The sequence below is a fragment of the Lepidochelys olivacea genome (assembly GCF_965140295.1).
Source record: "Lepidochelys olivacea isolate rLepOli2 genome assembly, chromosome: 1".
In the NCBI taxonomy this organism is placed as follows: domain Eukaryota; kingdom Metazoa; phylum Chordata; order Testudines; family Cheloniidae; genus Lepidochelys; species Lepidochelys olivacea.
This window is the reverse complement of record NC_140411.1, coordinates 327,611,330-327,631,196: the sequence shown is the minus strand read 5'-3', so window position 1 is coordinate 327,631,196 and position 19,867 is coordinate 327,611,330. Positions and strand designations below refer to the sequence as shown.

Genomic DNA, 19,867 nt, shown 5'->3' with positions numbered 1-19,867 from the left:
TACCCTAAATTATTCACTTCTCCAGTTAGACTGAACATTTCTCAATACCCGTTAAGTTTCCTGTAAAGAGACAAGTAAAAGCTGGGATTGACATCCTGGGAGCGGGGGATGTGCTTAGCTTGCTGCTCAAGTAAAGATGTTGTGACAGGGTCGGGCCAGATGGCTATAGGAGAGTAATAAAAGGCAGATATATTAGCTCCAGGCTAAGTAGGTCCCTTTTCCCTGGGTAAGGGAACAGGGAAGGTTCCAGAACAATGGGCACCTTCTGGAGACCATTAAGACAGGCTGATTAGAACACCTGCAGCCAATCAAGAAGCTGCTAGAATCAATAAAGGCAGGCTAATCAGGGCACCTGGGTTTTAAAAAGGAGCTCACTTCAGTTTGTGGTGTGCGTGTGAGGAGCTGGGAGCAAGAGGCACTAGGAGCTGAGAGTGAGAACGCGGACTGTTGGAGGACTGAGGTGTACAAGCATTATCAGACACCAGGAGGAAGGTCCTATGGTGAGGATAAAGAAGGTGTTGGGAGGAAGCCATGGGGAAGTAGCCCAGGGAGTTGTAGCTGTCGCACAGCTGTTCCAAGAGGCACTCTAGACAGCTGCATTCCACAGGGCCCTGGGCTGGAACCCGGAGTAGAGGGTGGGCCCGGGTTCCCCCCAAATCCTTCCAACTCCTGGTCAGACACAGGAGTCGTCGACCTGGACTGTGGGTTCAGAAAAACGCCCAAGCTGAGGGCTGCTGTGAAGCTCCAAGGCGAGCAAATCTGCCAATAAGCGCAAGACCCACCAAGGTAGAGCAGGAACTTTGTCACAACTGGTGTCAGAAGTGGGATCTGGTTTCCACAGCGCGGCTGAAGGAGGAGGGTGTTTGGAAGGAAGAAAAAAAAAGGGGGAAGAGGGTCTATTTTTATTTTTTTTCACCACAATGGAGGAGGTAGTGTGGGCACTGATACAAGCCATGGCTGCCCAGCAGGAGGCTACTCGTGTCCAGGCAGCCGCCCAACAGGAGGCAGGGCAGCTGCAGCAAGAGACTAATCGCCTGCTGATGGACCAGGCTGCTCAAGACCGGGCTATGTTTCGGAAACTGGTAAACCAGGTAAAGGCCCTTACAGAGCTGAACCGCGGCCATGATGGGACGCAGATCATGCGGGCCAGCAAGTGGCTGCAGAAAATGACGCGGGAGGATGATGTAGAGGCATACCTCCTGGCCTTTGAGAGGACAGCCCTGCGGGAGGCCTGGCCCTGAGAACAGTGGTCTGGCATCCTCGCTCCATTCCTGTGTGGGGAGGCCCAGAAGGCCTACTATGATTTGCCTGAAGAGGCTGTGGGAGACTACCCCCAGCTGGAAGCAGAGATCCTGGCCAGATCTGGGCTAACGACCACAGTGCGGGCCCAGCGATCTCATGAGTGGAGGTACCAGGAAAACAAAACCCCGCGGTCCCAATTATATGACGTCATCCATCTCGCACGAAAGTTGTTATGAACTGAGTCCCGGAGTCCAGAGGAGATACTAGAGGTTCTGGTCATCGACTGGTACAGGATAGGACTACCGCCAGACCTTTGTGCCTGGGTAAGCCAGAACGAACCCTCCACCTACGACGAGGTTGTCACGCTAGTAGAAAGGCGAAGGACGGCGAGGGAGCTGACCCGACCAGTTAAGGAAGAAGCACCCCGGTTAAACTAGCAGCACCAAGCCCTAGAGCTCAGGTGACTGGGCCACCAGGAGAACCCAGGTGGAAAAAGAAAGGGGCTGAAGGCCCACCAGTAGCCACAAAGAGTCAGAGCACTGAGGGGGAAGAGGATCGTGATGTTAGACTACCCAAACCAAGAGACTGGGGAATGTCTAGGGCTCCATACAGATGTTACGCCTGTGGGGAATGGGGACACATAGCTGCACGGTGTCCCATTGCCAAGGAGCCTATGCAATGTAACTTGGGGAACTGGGCAGACCCATGCTCCCTAACCCACCTTGTGGGGGTCTCACTAACCCCACATATGTACACTAGACCAGTGAAACTAAATGGGGTAGAGACCACGGCACTGGTTGATTCAGGGAGTGCTATCACGCTTGTCTCGGGGAAGCTCGTGAAGCGTAGTCAGCTGCTGTGGGCTAAACGTACGGGGATGACATGCATCCATGGGACAGTTGATTATTACCCCACCATCCCAGTAAAAATTGAGATTCAGGGGAACATTACTGAGGTAGCGGCAGGTGTAGTCCCTAAACTCCCATACCCAGTGCTCATAGGGAGGGACTTCCCAGGGTTTGGAGACTTACTCCCGGTAGGGGAATTGGAGAAAGGGGGAAGCCCTGAAAGTAGTGAGGCATCCACAGTATACTGTCAACCCCCAACCTTCTCCGAAATATCCTCAGATTTGTTCTCCACTCCCAGACAGCATAGAAAGACGAAAAGGGAAAGAAGGGCAGCTAAGGCCTTGGGAACCCGAATACTGGCCCAAAGCCAGAGGGTCGCTCTCGTAGGCAGGCGGACCTGAGCAGCTGAAAAGGAGGCCACCCAGGAGGGAGAAGCACCCGAGTCTGACCTGCACCCGAACGCCTCTGAACCAGTAGAGGCAACAGAGACTGGCCCCCTAGATTTCGGGCAGATTAGCCCCGGGAGAGGAAATTTTGGACGGGACTAGGCTGAAGACCCAAGGTACGACAACATTAGGAAGGAAGTGACCGAAATAGATGGGGTCCCCCTGGAAGGGAAAACCCAGGGACCAGGACCCTACTTCATAATGAAGAAGAATCTCTTATACCATGTTGCACCAGTACAGAGGCAGAAGGTACAGCAGATTCTAGTACCTCAAAAACACCAGAATGCTGTATTAAGTGTGGCCCATAGTCATCTTTTTGGGGGGCATTTGGGGGTAGAGAAGACCCTGGCACGGGTCCTACGACAATTCTTCTGGCCCGGAGTACATGAAGAAGTGCGGAGGTACTGTGCGTCCTGCCCAGAGTGTCAGCTGCACAGTCCCTGTCCCCACTTGAGGGCACCTTTAGTACCCCTTCCCATCATAGGGGTCCCCTTCGAGCAAATAGCCATGGATCTAGTGGAACCCCTGGAGAAGACAGCCCAGGGCCACCAATATATACTTGTCGTTCTGGATTATGCTACTCGCTACCCAGAAGCCGTCCCCCTGCAGAACACGGCCTCTAAAACAATAGCTAAAGAGTTGGTGGGGATCTTTGCCCGAGTGGGGCTACCAAAGGAGATATTAACAGACCAAAGTACCCCATGTATGTCGAAGCTAATGAAGGACCTCTGTACGCTGCTCCATATACATACCCTGAGAACTTCAGTCTATCATCCGCAGACCGATGGGCTGGTGAAAAGGTTTAACCGAACCCTCAAGGCAATGATGAGGAGAGTGGTAAGTCGAGACGGGAAGGATTGGAACACCCTACTACCCTACCTTATGTTTGCAATCCGGGAAGTACCTCAGGCCTCAACTGGGTTTTCCCCCTTCGAATTATTATACGGACGCCACCCCCGTGGCATACTAGATATTGCAAAAGAAATCTGGGAAGAGGAACCCAATGAGGGGAGAAATATAATTGACCATGTGTTGCAGATGCGAGAACGGATAGCCTGGGTCACCCCTATTGTACGGGAAAATTTGGAAAAGGTGCAGGAGGCCCAGTGAACCCATTACAATTGCCAGGCAAAAGTCCGACAGTTCCAACCAGGGGATCGGGTGATGGTGTTGGTACCCATGGCAGAAAGCAAGGTTTTGGACCAATGGCAGGGGTCCTATGAGGTGGTTGAACCCGTGGGGGAAGTAACCTATAAGGTGTGGCAGCCAGGACACCGGAAACAAGAACAAATTTATCACATTAACCTCTTAAAGCCTTGGCACCAACGAGAGGCATGTGTAGTGGCCCAAGAGACCCCAATCCAGGGAAATAATATGCAGGAGCAGATCAGGATATCCACTGATCTGACACCAAACCAGAAGAAGGAGGTAACTGAGATGATCAACTGATACCAGGACGTGTTTTCAACCAAACCAGGCTAGACCACCGAAGCATATCACCACATTATTACAGACCCTGGGGCAAAGGTAACTTTAAGGCCCTGTCGCGTCCCAGCAGCGAAAAGGGAGGAGATCAAGACAGAGGTAAAAAGGACGTTGGAGCTGGGAGTCATCGAAGAGTCCCACAGTCAGTGGTCAAGCCTGATTGTGTTGGTGTCCAAACCCGATAGCACCACTAGGTTTTGTAATGACTTTCGCCAGCTGAATGAGATATCCAAATTCAATGCATACCCCATACCCTGTATCGATGAGTTAGTTGACCTCCTGGGCAATGCCCGATTTTTGACCACCCTTGATTTAACAAAGGGATACTGACAGATTCCCCTGGCCAAAGATGCAAAAGAAAAGATGGCATTCTCTACACCAGAGGGTCTGTTTCAATATACTGTTCTTCCTTTTGGACTGCATGGGGCACCTGCCACCTTCCAGCATCTTCTGGACAAGCTCCTATGGCCCCATACCAGTTATGCAGCGGCATACCTGGATGATGTGATTATTCACACCCCTGACTGGGAAACCCACTTAGGAAAGGTGGAAGCGGTTCTGGACACGCTAAGACAGGCTGGCCTCACAGCCAACCCAGGCAAGTGTGCTATAGGGCTAGCCGAGGTTAAATACCTTGGCTACATTGTAGGAAGGGGCATGGTCAAGCCCCAACTAAACAAACTAGAGGCTATCCAAAATTGGCCCCGGCCGAATCGGAAAAAGCAAGTCCGGGCATTCCTGGGTGTGGTGGGTACTACCGACAATTTATTCCCCATTTTGCTACCAGAGCGAGTACCCTGACAGACCGCATAAAAGCCCGGGGTTCAGACATGGTGAAGTGGACAGATGCCGCAGAGAAAGCATTTATGGATCTACAGACAGCCCTCTGCAGTAACCCCGTGTTTATAGCCCCAGACTTCAACAAAGAATTAGTTTTACAAACAGATGCATCTGAAGTAGGATTGGGAGCTGTCCTATCACAGATGGTCGGAGATGAAGAACACCCAATCCTCTACCTCAGCAGGAAACTCCTCCCGAGAGAGCAGAAGTATGCTGTGGTTGAAAGAGAGTGCCTCGCTGTGAAATGGGCCATGGAAACGCTACGTTATTACCTTCTGGGACGACGGTTTACCCTTGTGACCGACCATGCACCCCTCCAGTGGATGCAGCGAAATAAAGAGAAGAACGCAAGGGTGACCAGATGGTTCCTGTCCCTACAACCTTTCCAATTCACCATACAACACCAGGCTGGAAGCCACCATGGCAACGCAGATGGCTTGTCACGAGTACACTGCCTGACATCCCAAGTTGCCCAACCCTGTAGTGTTGAGCAGAGGGGGGGGATATGTGACAGGGTCGGGCCAGATGGCTATAGGAGAGTAATAGAAGGCAGATATATTAGCCCGAGGCTAAGTAGGTCCCTTTTCTCTGGGTAAGGGAACAGGAGAGGTTCCAGAACAATCAGGAACCTTCTGGAGACAATTAAGACAGGCTGATTAGAACACCTGCAGCCAATCAAGAAGCTTCTAGAATCAATTAAGGCAAGCTAATCAGGGAACCTGGGTTTTAAAAAGGAGCTCACTTCAGTTTGTGGTGTGCGTGTGAGGAGCTGGGAGCAAGAGGCACTAGGAGCTGAGAGTGAGAACGCGGACTGTTGGAGGACTGAGGTGTACAAGCATTATCAGACACCAGGAGGAAGGTCCTATGGTGAGGATAAAGAAGGTGTTGGGAGGAGGCCATGGGGAAGTAGCCCAGGGAGTTGTAACTGTCGCACAGCTGTTCCAGGAGGCACTCTAGACAGCTGCATTCCACAGGGCCCTGGTCTGGAACCCAGAGTAGAGGGTGGGCCCGGGTTCCTCCCAGATCCTCCCAACTCCTGGTCAGACACAGGAGTCGTCGACCTGGACTGTGGGTTCAGAAAAACGCCCAAGCTGAGGGCTGCTGTGAAGCTCCAAGGCGAGCAAATCTGCCAATAAGCGCAAGACCCACCAAGGTAGAGCAGGAACTTTGTCACAACGTATACAATGCCTATAACCATAAGTGGGATTGGCATGCTTGATTCTCAGTTCAGTACACTGAAATCTCTAACTTGCATAATGACAGGTTTCAGAGTAGCAGCCGTGTTCGTCTGTATCCGCAAAAAGAAAAGGAGTACTTGTGGCACTTTTTCTTTTTGTGAAATCTCTAAGGATTCCGATATCCACCCAGTCTCAGTCATGCTTTCTGTAAGTGTTTGAAAACAGTTTTGTCCCATCTATACTAGCAACTTAATCATTTTCAAATGCAGGTTCAGGAGGGATAATATTTTTATTGACAGCATTTTTCAGTAGTGGTCAGATCCCTTGTGACCTAAACCTGAGTTCTGCCTTAGGTGTAAAACTTTGTCCTACAGTGCTCATGTACTCTGTTCGCAAAGCATTCTGAAGCATCAGTACGGGTTTGTCTTCACTGCAGAGCTAAGTTGTGTGTCATCCCGACCCCCACTTCCATCCACACACAGAGCTCTCTCATTCAAATTTAGTGGTGTTTTCGGGCCCCGACTACCTGGCTTGTTGGGGGCTGTGGGTCAGCGGTTCCCAAACTGGATCATAACCCCAGATGGAATCGTGGCAATCCCTAGTGTGCAGAGGACGCCATTTTTCTCCGCATAGCGTGACCTCACATGTACAGTGCATGTGAGGTCACAATGCATGGAGGACGCCATTTTGCTTTATAAAATGGCATCCTTTGCACAGCATGACCTTGCATGCACCATATGCATGGGGTCATGCAGTGCAGAGGACAAAATGGTGTCCTCCATGCTAGGGTTCTTGAAGGAAATAATTCATCAAACTGGGGTCATGCTGGCAAAAATTTTGGGAACTCCTGCTGTAGCCTAAAGCCTGAGTTGTGCTTTCAGGCTGGTAACAAGCCCACTTTGCAGTGAGGATGCAGACTAAATCATTCATGCTGATAATGCCTTCCCACATTTCCCTTGCTTCCTTGTGTACTGAGAAGAACAGACAAGTTCTCCCACAATTCCCTGGGAAAGGGAAGAGCATGAATGAGCATGGGGCAAACATAACTTTGTATTAACATTTTTTGCCAATTAGTCTTACAACATAGGTCCCAGGAAACTTGTTGTTGACATAGCTTTGTCAGTAATGGATTAGTTTTCTTGTGTAGATGGGGCTTGAGAATAATGTGCCATATCCTTTTAGATGATTCATTTAGAATATTTTTTGGAGGCAATACACAAAAAGCAGAGAAACTAAGGGAGTTATACTCCTGTTTCTTGTAATGGTGTTTTAGCTTGAAACCCTGGCATTTCCATAAATACTTACCCATGAGCTTTTCTGAGAGTAGCTTGGTCACTGTCTTTTTTCTTTTTTTTCTTTTTAGAATCACTGCACAAAGACTTGCTCATTTGAACAAATGTTTGATGAACTTTAAGTTGGGAAATTTTAGTTACAAGAACCATCCGCTGAAATTGGGAGAACTGCAAGGGAACCATTTCACAGTTGTTCTCAGGTAAAATGCTGCTATATGCCAGGACTTTGCCATTGATGGCCTTCGTAATCAAGTCAGAGTTTTTCAGCTATAAAGTAGGGAGGATACTAGGGGATCTGAGACTACTTTTCTACTACTCTGAAACTTTTCTCAATCAAGGTGTGGGGGAGGGAACTTGCTGGATTTAGGAAATGCTGTATACAATTTATGTTGACTTTTAACACTGATAATGACTGCTTTCAGGAGCCTAAGAGTACAAGTTCAAACTGATCTGATGGCTGTAATTTGAGATGGTTTTACTGTTGAGTGGATTTTTAAAAATAATTTTGTGTTAGAAATATAACAGGAACTGATGATCAAGTACAGCAAGCAATGCACTCTCTCAGGGAAATTGGATTTATTAATTATTATGGAATGCAAAGATTTGGAACCACGGCTGTTCCTACATATCAAGTTGGAAGGTATGGGTTTTTTTAAATAATTGATGATTTTATTGTGTGTACTAAAGAATCATATTTTGAAATTTGTATCTTTGTATAATGTTACATCTGGGTATGTTTGTTTTATTTATTTTCTCTCTGGAAAGTTTCAGTCATGATATTGTGTGTCAATTTTAACTTTAGCATCAGGAACAGAAACTATGTAAGCAGCTGTATCAGCTGTCTTGCACGACATTGGCTGTAGATGAAATGTAAAATTTATAGAATATTTTGGTTTTCAGAGAACTTAAGTATATCCCTAAAATCGGTTCCTGTTTTTATAATAGCTAATGAATTTTCTGTTTCATTTTAGAGCTATTCTACAAAACAACTGGAATGAAGTAATGGATTTAATATTAAAACCACGGCCTGGAGGTAGGTTCTAAGAAATATTTTACACATAAATGAACAGAACAGTATTTATGGAGGGAAGGTTAAACTTTTTTTAATTGAAGTGCATATAGACATTCACATTTCTGTATACGGTAAACTTCGTCAGCACTGGAACTTTCCTTTCTGTTTAAAAGCTTTCAGCAAGCTCTTAACAACAAACCATTGTTGATGGCCTGGATCACCCCCTCCTGTAGTAAAAAAGCAACTGGAAGGGGACTTCTTGTCTGAGTATCTTGGTGGGGATTTCTTTGTAGAGATTTCCTGAACATCTTGTGGGTTGTGCAGGATTACCTTTCCCATGGAAAAACTACTCCACAACCTGAACCTCTGCATCAGCTCTGCCTTTAGCAATCTCCCATCTGCCACTCCCTGGCAGAGCAGCTGCTCTTGCGGTGAAAAGGGATAAAAAAAAGTTAACACAACCTGGGGCTGTTGTTAACTCTTTTTTGGGAAGCTGCATGGGACCAGAGGGAGGACAACCTGCATACTACCCATTCTTCACTCCTTCCTCTTGTGTGGACCACATGGTGGAGAGAATGCTTTCAGCAGGGTCTGGTCTGGTGAGGAGTGAGGGGATGGTCCTGGGGAGATCCTGAGCCATGTATTCACGGAGGAGAGGAGATCCATGCACAGATTTAAGTAGGGGGATAATCTGGGCTCACGTAGCTAAAGTTGATGGTGAGGGGCACAATATAAGTCCTTCAAAAGGTAGAAAGTTTGTTTTCTAGAAGATAATAAGGTGATAACTAACAATCAGCATGGATTTGTCAAGAACAAATCTTGTCAAACAAATGTGGTAGCTTTCTTTGACAGGGTAACAAGCCTTGTGGATGGGGGGAAGCGGTAGACGTGGTATATCCTGGCTTTAGTAAAGCTTTTGATACTGTCTCACATGACCTTCTCATAAACAAACTAGGGAAATGCAACCTAGATGAAGCTACTATAAGGTGGGTGCATAACTGGTTGGAAAATCGTTCCCAGAGAGTAGTGATCAGTGGTTCACAGTCATGCTGGAAGGACATAATGAATGGGGTCCCGCAGGGATTGGTTCTGGGTCCGGTTCTGTTCAATATCTTCATCAATGATTTAGATAATGGCATAGAGAGTACACTTCTAAAGTTTGCAGATGATACCAAACTGGGAGGGGTTGCAAGTGCTTTGGAGGATAGGATTATAATTCAAAATGATCTGGACAAATTGTGGTCTGAAGTAAATGGGATGAAATTCAATAAGGACAAATGCAAAGTACTCCACATAGGAAGGAACAATCAGTTGTACACATACAAAATGGGAAAAGACTGCTTAGGAAGGAGTACTGCGGAAAGGGATCTGGGGTTCATAGTGGACCACAAGCTAAATATGAGGAGTCAACGTAACACTGTTGCAAAAAAAGCGAATATCATTCTGGGATTATTAGCAGGAGTGTTGTAAACAAGACACGAGAAGCAATTCTTCCGCTCTATTCTGCGCTGATTAGGCCTTAACTGGAGTATTGTGTCCAGTTCTGCGTGCCACAGTTCAGGGAAGATGTGGACAAATTGGAGAAAGTCCAGAGAAGAGCAACAAAATTGATTAAAGGGCTAGAAAACATGACCTACGACAGAAGATTGAAAAAATTGGGTTTGTTTAGTCTGGAAAAGAGAAGACAGAGGGGACATAATAACAGTTTTTAAGTACATGGAAGGTTGTTACAAGGACAAGGGAGAAAGACTGTTCTTTTAAACCTCTGAGGATAGGACAAGAAGCAATGGGCTTAAATTGCAGGAAGGGAAGTTTAGGTTGGACATTAGGAAAAAAACTTCCTAACTGTCAGGGTGGTTAAGCACTGGAATAAATTGCCTTGGGAAGTTGTGGAATCTCCATCATTGGAGATTTTTAAGAGCAGGTTAGACAAACACTTGTCAGGGATGGCCAAGATAATACTTAGTCCTGCCATGAGTGCAGGGGACTGGACTAGATGACCTCTTGAGTCCTATGATTCTGTGCTCAAAAGGGCATCTTCCATTTTAACCACGGAATGCATATTAACAGGTAGTAAATATTAGCTTTTATAGGTGGATTTATATACCAACAACACTATTGAACAGGAGTATATTTTAAATGTACTTTAACCTGTTATATTTACATGTTTGTACGTTTGCTTTAAATTAGCCATGTCATGTGTCCTGTACTCCTACTACATTTTAACTACACGTTAACAAATGAGTTAGCTGTTCCAGTAGAGAATCTAGAAGACTTTGGCTTTTTTTTTTTTTTAAATAACTTTCACTAAGACATAAGCACACTAATTGCACTGTTTTTTTCAGCTACATGAATATTTTAAATCAACTTGAATTTTTTGTTTTGCAGTTAAAATGTTAATCTTAAATTATTGTTACAGCTGAGAAAGGATATTTAGTTAAATGCAGAGAAGAGTGGGCAAAGACTAAAGATCCAGCTGCAGCCCTAAAAAAACTGCCTGTAAAAAGGTGTGTGGAAGGACAGCTTCTACGTGGACTTTCAAAGTATGGACTGAAGAATATAGTCTCTGCATTTGGCATAGTGAGTGTAAAAAGGTTGAGGTTTTTTGTCTGTGAGTTTTATTTTTGTGGTGTTACACTACATTTTAAATGGACTATGTATAAACCTCTTAAATCCATCCATTCCTCTCCTCTGTGTTCCCTTGAAGTACGGTCATATTGTCTACTGAGGGATCCAGACTCAAACTGATGTATAATGAATAACTTGGGTGTTTCCTATTAATGCACATGGATGAAAGAACAGAATTCTAAATGTAGTTGCATGCTTATATGGAAGCTGTATAGTTACTTAAACTCATCTGAATTATATAGGTATCTGTGACTTGTGTGTAAGATTTAAGATCAGATTTTCTTTGTGCCTTTAGAGAATCAAATCAAATTAACAGTGAGGGTAATTAGCCATTGGAATAGGTTGACAAGGTATGTGATAGAATTGGCATCACTTTGAAGACTTGATTTTAAAAAAATAAAATTGGATCTTTCCGAAAATAGTTCTATTTCAACCTTGGATTACTGGGCTTGACACGGGAATTACTTAGTGAAGTTTCATGGTTTGTGTTACGCAGGAGGGCAGACTGAATGGTCTTATTGGTTGCTCAAGACCTACAAATCTATTAAAAATAATTAAGTACTCCTTTACAATGTTGAAAATGGGACTCGTGTCTACATCAACAATACACTTGGCAAACTGTTACACAAAATGAAAATGAGCTTTTTGTATTGAGGGGATAATGCATACTTTTTTTTTTTCCTTCTTTACAAGTAAATTCCTCTCAAATTAAGACCAGAAATGTAGTGTACAAACCAAACACCTGCATGTTAACTATGTGACTGGAAAAATGACTTGTTTCAATGTTTATCCATTAAGTGTGGCTGGGTGGTGAAAGTAACTAAAGACACCTATTATTCAGTTAAACATTTTTCACCTACAGATACCAAGGAATAATCGTTTGATGTATATTCATAGCTATCAGAGTTATATATGGAATAACATGGTGAGCAAGAGAATAGAAGAATATGGACTTAAAGCTGTATCAGGAGACCTTGTAATTAAAGGAGGTAAAATAAACTTCAAATCATTGTTGCTTTGCATGATTTCTTTTTAAACTTTAAAGACTGTTACACCTTGCTTTAAGAAAATTGTATCAGTAAATGAAGATACAACACAACATTTGCTTCATCCATCTATAGTCAGATACGTTTAAATCAAGAACTTTTATTTTTAAATTCAATTAACAGATGCTTGTGACAGAAAAATGTCACATACCTATGTATTTTAAATAGAAAACTGTTTGTTTGAATTTTAGGGACAGGTGTTCATATTGAAGAGGCAGATGTTGACAGTTATACTATCCATGATATAGTGATGCCATTACCTGGGTTTGATGTTATATATCCGAAGCATAAAAGTAAGTCTTTTTAATTTTCACGATCACTTAAAACTTAATTTGAACTAAGATTTTAAGTAGATTTAATTTTCTTTAAATATTTCCTTTTCTTGTAGTTGGTGATGCCTACAAGGAAATGTTAGCAGCTGACAACCTTGACATCAGCAACATGAGACATAAAATTCGAGATTATTCATTATCTGGAGCATACAGAAAGATCATAATTCGCCCCCAGAATGTCAGATGGTAAGTAATCGTATACAGCTAAGTTCCCTGTAAGCTGCGCAGCAGCCTATTTAGCACCGCGCAGGTGCTCAGGGAACCCACCCGGAGACAGCTGGGAGAGGGGTGCCCCTCCCCCAGCCCCAAACTAGCCTGGCACCCAACCTGTGGTGGCTGGGGTGGCCCAGAACTGCCGTGGCCAGGGCACCCCAGCCCGGACCTGCCCCAGTGCCCCTCCCCTGGCCCGAACCCAGCCTGGACCAGACAGAGCCGGGGGAGGGCTGCCTAACCTGGGGCCCCAGCCCTGGAGCTGCCACAGCAGGGAGAGGCGCCTCGCCCCTGAAGCCCAGGTGCTGTTGCGGGGAGAGAGAGTGGGGGGGGGGGTGGTCCTCTCTCCCCATAGGAGCATCCTCCTGCACCCCAAACGCCTCGTCTCTGGCCCCACCCCAGAGCCTGCACCTCCAGCTGGAGCCCTCACACCCCTGCACCCCAACCCTCTGCCCCAGCTGTTATACCAATAAAATAAAAAACAAAATGTTATACCAATAAAATAAAAGCCAGCAGGATCTTATTAAAGGGGATAAGGCAAAATGCCACATTTATTGTGAATACAGAAAGAATCATAGTAAGCAGTTAGTTATAGCTATAACATTCCATTCCATTTCATTTCATATTTATTCATACACACACACACACAGGTTCTGCAAGGTTTTTATCATAGTTACCAGCCTTAGAGTTGCTTGTGCCAAGCCACTGGCCAGGTGGCCTGGACATGAGGAGGAAGCAGGGCCTTGTCAGATGCACATCTGATGCTCCTGGAAGTTGGTTTGCAGAATCAGACCCCAAAGAACTCAGTCCCTTGGTTCTGTTTTTATAGGTCTTTAGTCTAATACAAGTCTATGGAGGTTGCTTTATCATGCTGTTGCTGAATCAATCAGCAGATGGCACATTCCTGACGGCTCCGTGCTGCCAGATGTTGTTTTGTTCTTCGGTTCTCCCATCCTTGAGTCTGTTGGGTGGATTCCAGTCTGCCCTCCGGGGGTCCTCTGGTTGTTTCCACTTGACACCTTCTTCGGCCAATGGACATTGGATTCTTAGGGTGGCACCTCCCTGATCATTCATTTATTATTCACACCAAGCATCCATCCACATACATCCTCTATCTCTATTTTAATCACAATTGTTAACAAAGCAAGATAAATACAACAAAAGGGTTGGGAGTCTCTGTGCGCTGTTTCTGTTACAAAGTATTGCTTTGAGAACAGACTCTGTCTTAGGATGTACTAACACAATTAGCAGCTTGCAAGTTTCACGCAGAGAAGGAGAGAAATAGTAAAACCAAGAAACCAAAAACCAAGAGACCTCTTAATTAGTAATACCCTGGAATTTAAACTATGGGGAATCAAACTCATTTGTGATTTTAATACAGAACTTCTTTAATATGATCTAACACAGCCCTGAGCCCCTCACACCCTGCACCCCAACCCTTTACCGCAGCCCTGAGCCCTGTCCCACACTCTGAACCCCTTGGCCCCATGCCCAACACATGAATTTTGTTATGGGCACCAATATGAAGGTCATGTGTCACACATCACCTCCATATTGGGGCCCATAACAAAATTTTATTCCGGACGTGGGTGGGAAAAATTAGAGGGAACACTGGATACAGTGAAATGTATTTGGAAATAATAGGATGTCCCCAGAATACATGCAGGAGGACTGCAAAAGTGCTGGCGAGCATTGGTCTCATGTGTAGCTAGGCCATGATCAGTACTAGTTTGTAGGCAGGAGCAGTAGATATGGATCTTTGTACCACACACACTATGCACAGACCAGTAAGGCATAGGTCCCACTGCTTCACTGGTCCCCTGGCTCTGATCTGCTGTGGAACACTGTGTACTGACACTCGAGGTACTGTGGATTCTTCTTTGAGTGATGGTCCCCGTTGTATTCCACTGAGGGTTATGCGCATCCCCCTACACACAGCATAAATGTAACTTTCCCACTGTACTTTGAGCCTCGGACGTCCACAGGAAGGTAGAAGAGCAGGATTTGGTCCTGATACATTTTAGCAAGAGACTCTTTTTGCATCTTCAGTCAAGCAATTAAAATACAAGGTTCTGAATATGAGAAAAGTAAAATTATTGACTAGGAATGTGACTATTTTAGACTTGCCCAAGATAATCTGTAGACAGTAAATCATGTAGATTAATATTTGCAACCCCCAAAACTTGGTGTGGGGGTGGGGGGTTGTTTTTTAATCTTAGCAATTTATTTTGAGGAAAAGTTAGTCTCAACCTGTTTCTTAGACTGGCATATGAACAAAAAGTATATGAAAGGTTCAGTTGTTTACACATTATTATTAATTATGGCTTATCTATTAAAACCTTATTACTGTCACACATACAGACCAGAACCAGGATCAGTGCCCTCTTATGCTAGGTACTGTACAAAACAGGCAGACATGATCTCTGAAGAGCTTCTGGTCTAAGAGGATGAGAACTATACACAGAGTTTGGGATGGGGGGCACTTAAAAGATTGCTCTTCAGTGTAGCCATTATACACTGGATGACTTCCTACGATGTGGCTGGAGAGGAAAAATAGGGTATGTACTTAATCCAGCCATGAAAAAGTTAAGATACTTTTTAAACACTTCTGATTGTTGTAGAATGCTATTTTTCTTATAGTTGGCATAGTTCTTTCCCATCCACTAATAACCACGTTTATTGTATAATTAGAAATCCTGACATAGCCTACAAAGAACAAACATGTGATGTGGGAGAAACTTCACCAACTAGCATATGTGTTTGCATTAAATCTTTTGTCTGTGTCCATTAGTGGTGTTTTTTGTGAATAAAACCTTACTCGTGTTTTATCAGAAAATCAGCCTATCTAGATATAAAAAACTTGTAATTATTGAGTGTGACATTCCAGGGTATCCAATCTAGACCAGTGAGGGACTGTGTCACCTTTGCCTTGCAACTGGGGTGCCTCACAATGCTTCGCTGCTGTAGCTCCCAACCTGGGCCCTTCACAAACATCCAAACAGCATGCAGGTCATAGTCTGAGTATCTCTGTCTAGCTGCAGCCTGCCAGCACACTCCAGTCTCACACTAGTTACCACCAGCCTTGGTTACCACTTGCAGGGTGACCCCCAACACACTCCCAGTCCCAAACTTCCCCCCCAAAATTGGTGTCCTGCACTGTCCAGCCCTCTCTTGGACAGTTCAGATATTTTAGGTCTGTTGCCCTCTAAGGGAATCAATATCCAGTGGTTTGCTACTTTAAATGGAGTTACCCACACAATTCATTTTAAATACAATACTGGATTCTTTTTGATTTAAAGAATACAAAGTTTATTTAACTACAAAGAGGAAGTTTTGAGTACAAATATAAGGCATTAGAGTCAGAAATGGTTACAAGAGAAATAAGCATAAAATGCTTTCTAGTAACTAAAACTTAAAAACTAGATTTGCTTCAAGGTGAAATCCCTTACCACATGTTCCCAGTAACATTGCTGACCAAATTCTCAGGCCAGGATCTGCTCCCAATGTCAAAAGGCTGTTTCTTTTGTCGTCTTAGGTGAAAGTGGGAGAGAGAACTTGGGGTGTTCTTTGCCCCTCACTTTTATAGACTAGTTCCCCTTTGAAATGCATTTTCTTGAGGTTTCAGAGTAGCGGCCATGTTAGTCTGTATCCGCAAAATGAAAAGGAGTACTTGTGGCACCTTAGAGACTAACAAATTTATTTGAGCATAAGCTTTCGTGAGCTACATCGGATGCATCCGATGAAGTGAGCTGTAGCTCACGAAAGCTTATGCTCAAATAAATTTGTTAGTCTCTAAGATGCCACAAGTACTCCTTTTCATTTTCTTGAGGGTTACTCCTAGATAAAGTTCATTCCTGCTGTGAGGACAAAGACAAGGAGTCTCATGGTGAAAGAGGTTCCATTCTATTGTTTGCTAAAATGCAGATCAGTTTGTTGCTTTCCCACTTCCTTTCCAAAGTATGGCCACTTGACAGGTGATTGCCCATCAACTTTGATGACACCTGGCTTGAGGTGCCAGCGTGTCCTTTGTCTTTGAGGAAGTGGTTCACTCAGACTTATCTGGTAAACATGTTCCAGACCTAATTTTAGTTTATGTTTATAACTTTACATATAATGTTGCTATGCACATTTCATCATGATATGATTGATCAGTGAGTTAGTTTTCAAATGATACCTCACAATATTTTGTACAAAGATTATTACAATAGTGTGTAGGGTGTGAATACAGGGGTGCATTCAGTCACATTGAGTATTTCAAAATTTAAAAAAACTTTGTCCTGTGTTTCATAAAGGGAGGTGGTTGCATATGATGATCCTAGAATTCCATTATTTAATACGGATTTGGATAAGTTGGAAGGAAAGCCATCACCTATTCTTGCTAAAGGTAAGAGTAACAACTTTTCTGCAGGTGTTTATACACTGTAAACAATGAAGTTTGACCTAACTATTGCTTTGAAGTTGTAACTGCTACATATCACACACATTGAATGTAAACATAAATAAAAAGGCTACATTTGACAAAACATCAAGCTAAAATGTTAAAGGATGTGCTCAAAATTAGGCTCCTATATAAGTGGCCTGATTTTTCAAAAGTGCAAGCATTTGCTCAGCAGATCATATTGACTACATTATACTCTGCTTCTAGCTATCTACAGAATCAAATGAGCACATGCTTAGCACTAAGCATATGCTTAGTTAAGTGCTTCACTGAAGAGGGACAGACAGAGGCCATAATTCAGCAAAGCACTTGACCATGCGCTTGACTTCAAGCATGTGAATATTCACTTTCAACTTCATTGGGACTACTTATGTGTTTAATTGAAGTTCAGTGGGAGACTTGTGTGCTTTTAAGTGCATGCTTTAGTGTTTTGCTTAACTGGGGATAAAATTATAACAGAAAATGTTTAAAATAGGATTGATGACATGCTAGCAGAACAGCATCAGAAATATTATTTGTTAAAACTGGTATTAGTAAGTGTAATATTTTGTTTCTAGGAGAATTAGTACAGTTTAAAAGTTTAAGAACTTTTAACATGTCAGGATTGTGTGATGGAACTGTTGAATAAAGTACACAGCCAGTTATAACATATAGGCAGGCCTTACTACTTTACAATCAAGGCTTGTAGGAGGAGAGGAAGGCAGTCTTGAAATACCGAATTTTTGTATGACTAAAAGGTGGAGGTTTTTTTTTGTTCGTTTTAAATAAAATTTGCTACATAAATAGTGAAACTTTACTTTTCCCATTGTGGGAAAACTCCATGTCTCACATCTGCCACATACGTGAAGGTTGTAGCATGAATTGACATTTCACAAAACATTTCCATGGTTGATAAATTAATTTTTTTATTTCTTAAATTGTGTGAGCCCTTCAGCCCAATTTAAATAATGCCCAGAGGAGGTATACTATATGTGCCAGTTAATCTCTTCTTTCTTATGTAATAGAAGGTAAATTCAAGGCCTTGAAGATGGAATTCTCTCTTCCTCCATCCACTTACGCTACCATGGCAATTAGAGAAGTGCTAAAAATGGACACAAGCATAAAAAACCAGACACAACTGAATACTATATGGCTGCGCTGAACAAATGCTCTAAAGTCATGTAAAGATTTTAAGATGTGAAAGTGTTTTCATATTTACTTGTTCTGTGCAAACCCTAGTTTTGATTTTGAAGATTTGTAGTAAAATATTCGTATTTTTTTAAGTTGTTTTTATTAGCTTCAATGATTATATGCAAAATGGTGTTAGTAAAATAATAAAAATATTAGATTGGGTTTTTTTAAATGACCTTAGTAAATAAGGTGCTTGAGCTGTAGCAAAACCACATCTTAAGATATGGGCTTAGGACAGCAATTCCAAATCTTCAGTAATTGCCTCTCCAGAAGTACAGTGAGTATTCAGCATGCTTTCATGAATGCAGCACAGAAGAAAATTTCTTGCAAGTGTGCTAACGTTACAAATGAGGAATGCTAATTAGAGTAAGTAAGGCAATGAATATTTATATTAGAGGAGTACATTTATGTCGCCTTAGAAGGCCACTAGCTTTGCACTGATGTGGTAGAGGATTTTATTGGCAGAATTTTTCATGCTTTTTATGTGATATAAACATGTACATCTGTTTTTATTAGTTGAACTGTACATTTTATTATAAAAATTTTTGTGCATTTTTCCCATCTCTACTACTACCTGTACCAAAGAACAGGTAATGAAAACAAGTTAACCAAAAAGCCCAAATGACAGTTTGTATCAACAACTAACTCCTTTATACTAACATATTTAGTGTGTCCATTGCTGGCAATGGATGAGCAAGGCAAATCTGTATCATTTCATGAAAGGATTAAAAAGCCATTCTAAAACAATTGACAGCAGTTAGGTTGCATTTTGACTTTATAATTTCTAAACCCAAACAAATAAGAAACCTGTTTGTGCCGCTTGTGTTAATAAATTGTTAAATATGAGACACTTTGCACTGTCATTTTTATAAAAAATTGAATAGGGTTTTGCATACCAACAATATGAAAATTTCAGTATTTCACTTTTAGAAAATATGCAGTGTTGCCACCCATATATCCTGAGAGAACCTGCTTCAATAAATGAAAACCCCTCTGACCACACACCTCTAGCTATCACCTACCACTCCCCACTGGAACCCATTTGGGGTATCATCAAAGAAATATTTCCTGAACCCCCTCTTCTGGCCTTCAAACAACCCCCAACCTCTCCAAGCTCATCAGAAACAAGCTCCGAACAAATCAGAATACACCAACTCAAAAGCTCCAGACCCTACCAGAGTAACAGCTTCAAACCGTGCAGACATATCTCCACTGCTACAATGGTCAACACCCTCCACAACACACCTTTCAAGATCTATGGGTCCTACATATGCCTGTCACAACATGGGGTGTACCTCATCCATTGCACTAAATGCCCTAGTAGAACTATGTAGGTCAGTGGGTCTCAACCTATTTACCATTGTGGGCCACATATGCAGCTCTCTGTGTTATGTGGGCCCCATCTGCACAATATATATGCTACCCGTATGGCCCTGAGGATGTCACATGGGCTGCAGTTGTGTGCTGATTGGGCCACGGGTTGAGAACCACTGATGTGGGTGAAATGAGACAATCACTACACTCTTGAATTAAGTCAAACAGGAAAACGATAAAAGACAAAAACACCACATCATCTGTAGGTGAACACTTCACAAAACGATCACTCTATATCTTACCTATCAGTCCTCACCTCAAAGGAAACCTACACAAGACACTCAAAAGATGAGCCTGGGAGCTTAAATTCATAACTTTGCTAGACA

General features: G+C 43.3%; 1 protein-coding gene across 6 annotated transcripts in view; it reads left to right on the top strand.

The window, feature by feature from the left end:
• The window catches only part of PUS7 (pseudouridine synthase 7), a 47,432-nt gene extending 28,426 nt beyond the window's left edge, over positions 1-19,006 (top strand). For all 6 annotated transcript variants that reach the window (XM_084619117.1, XM_084619113.1, XM_084619114.1 and 3 more), the window contains 9 exons: positions 7,403-7,531; positions 7,846-7,971; positions 8,303-8,364; positions 10,763-10,923; positions 11,834-11,960; positions 12,209-12,310; positions 12,406-12,535; positions 16,852-16,943; positions 18,002-19,006. In XM_084619117.1, the coding sequence (XP_084475243.1) occupies positions 7,403-7,531; positions 7,846-7,971; positions 8,303-8,364; positions 10,763-10,923; positions 11,834-11,960; positions 12,209-12,310; positions 12,406-12,535; positions 16,852-16,943; positions 18,002-18,138 (1,066 nt within the window). In that variant the 3' untranslated portion in view covers positions 18,139-19,006. The remainder of the gene's footprint in view (positions 1-7,402; positions 7,532-7,845; positions 7,972-8,302; positions 8,365-10,762; positions 10,924-11,833; positions 11,961-12,208; positions 12,311-12,405; positions 12,536-16,851; positions 16,944-18,001) is intronic.
• Positions 19,007-19,867: the final 861 nt, after the last annotated feature.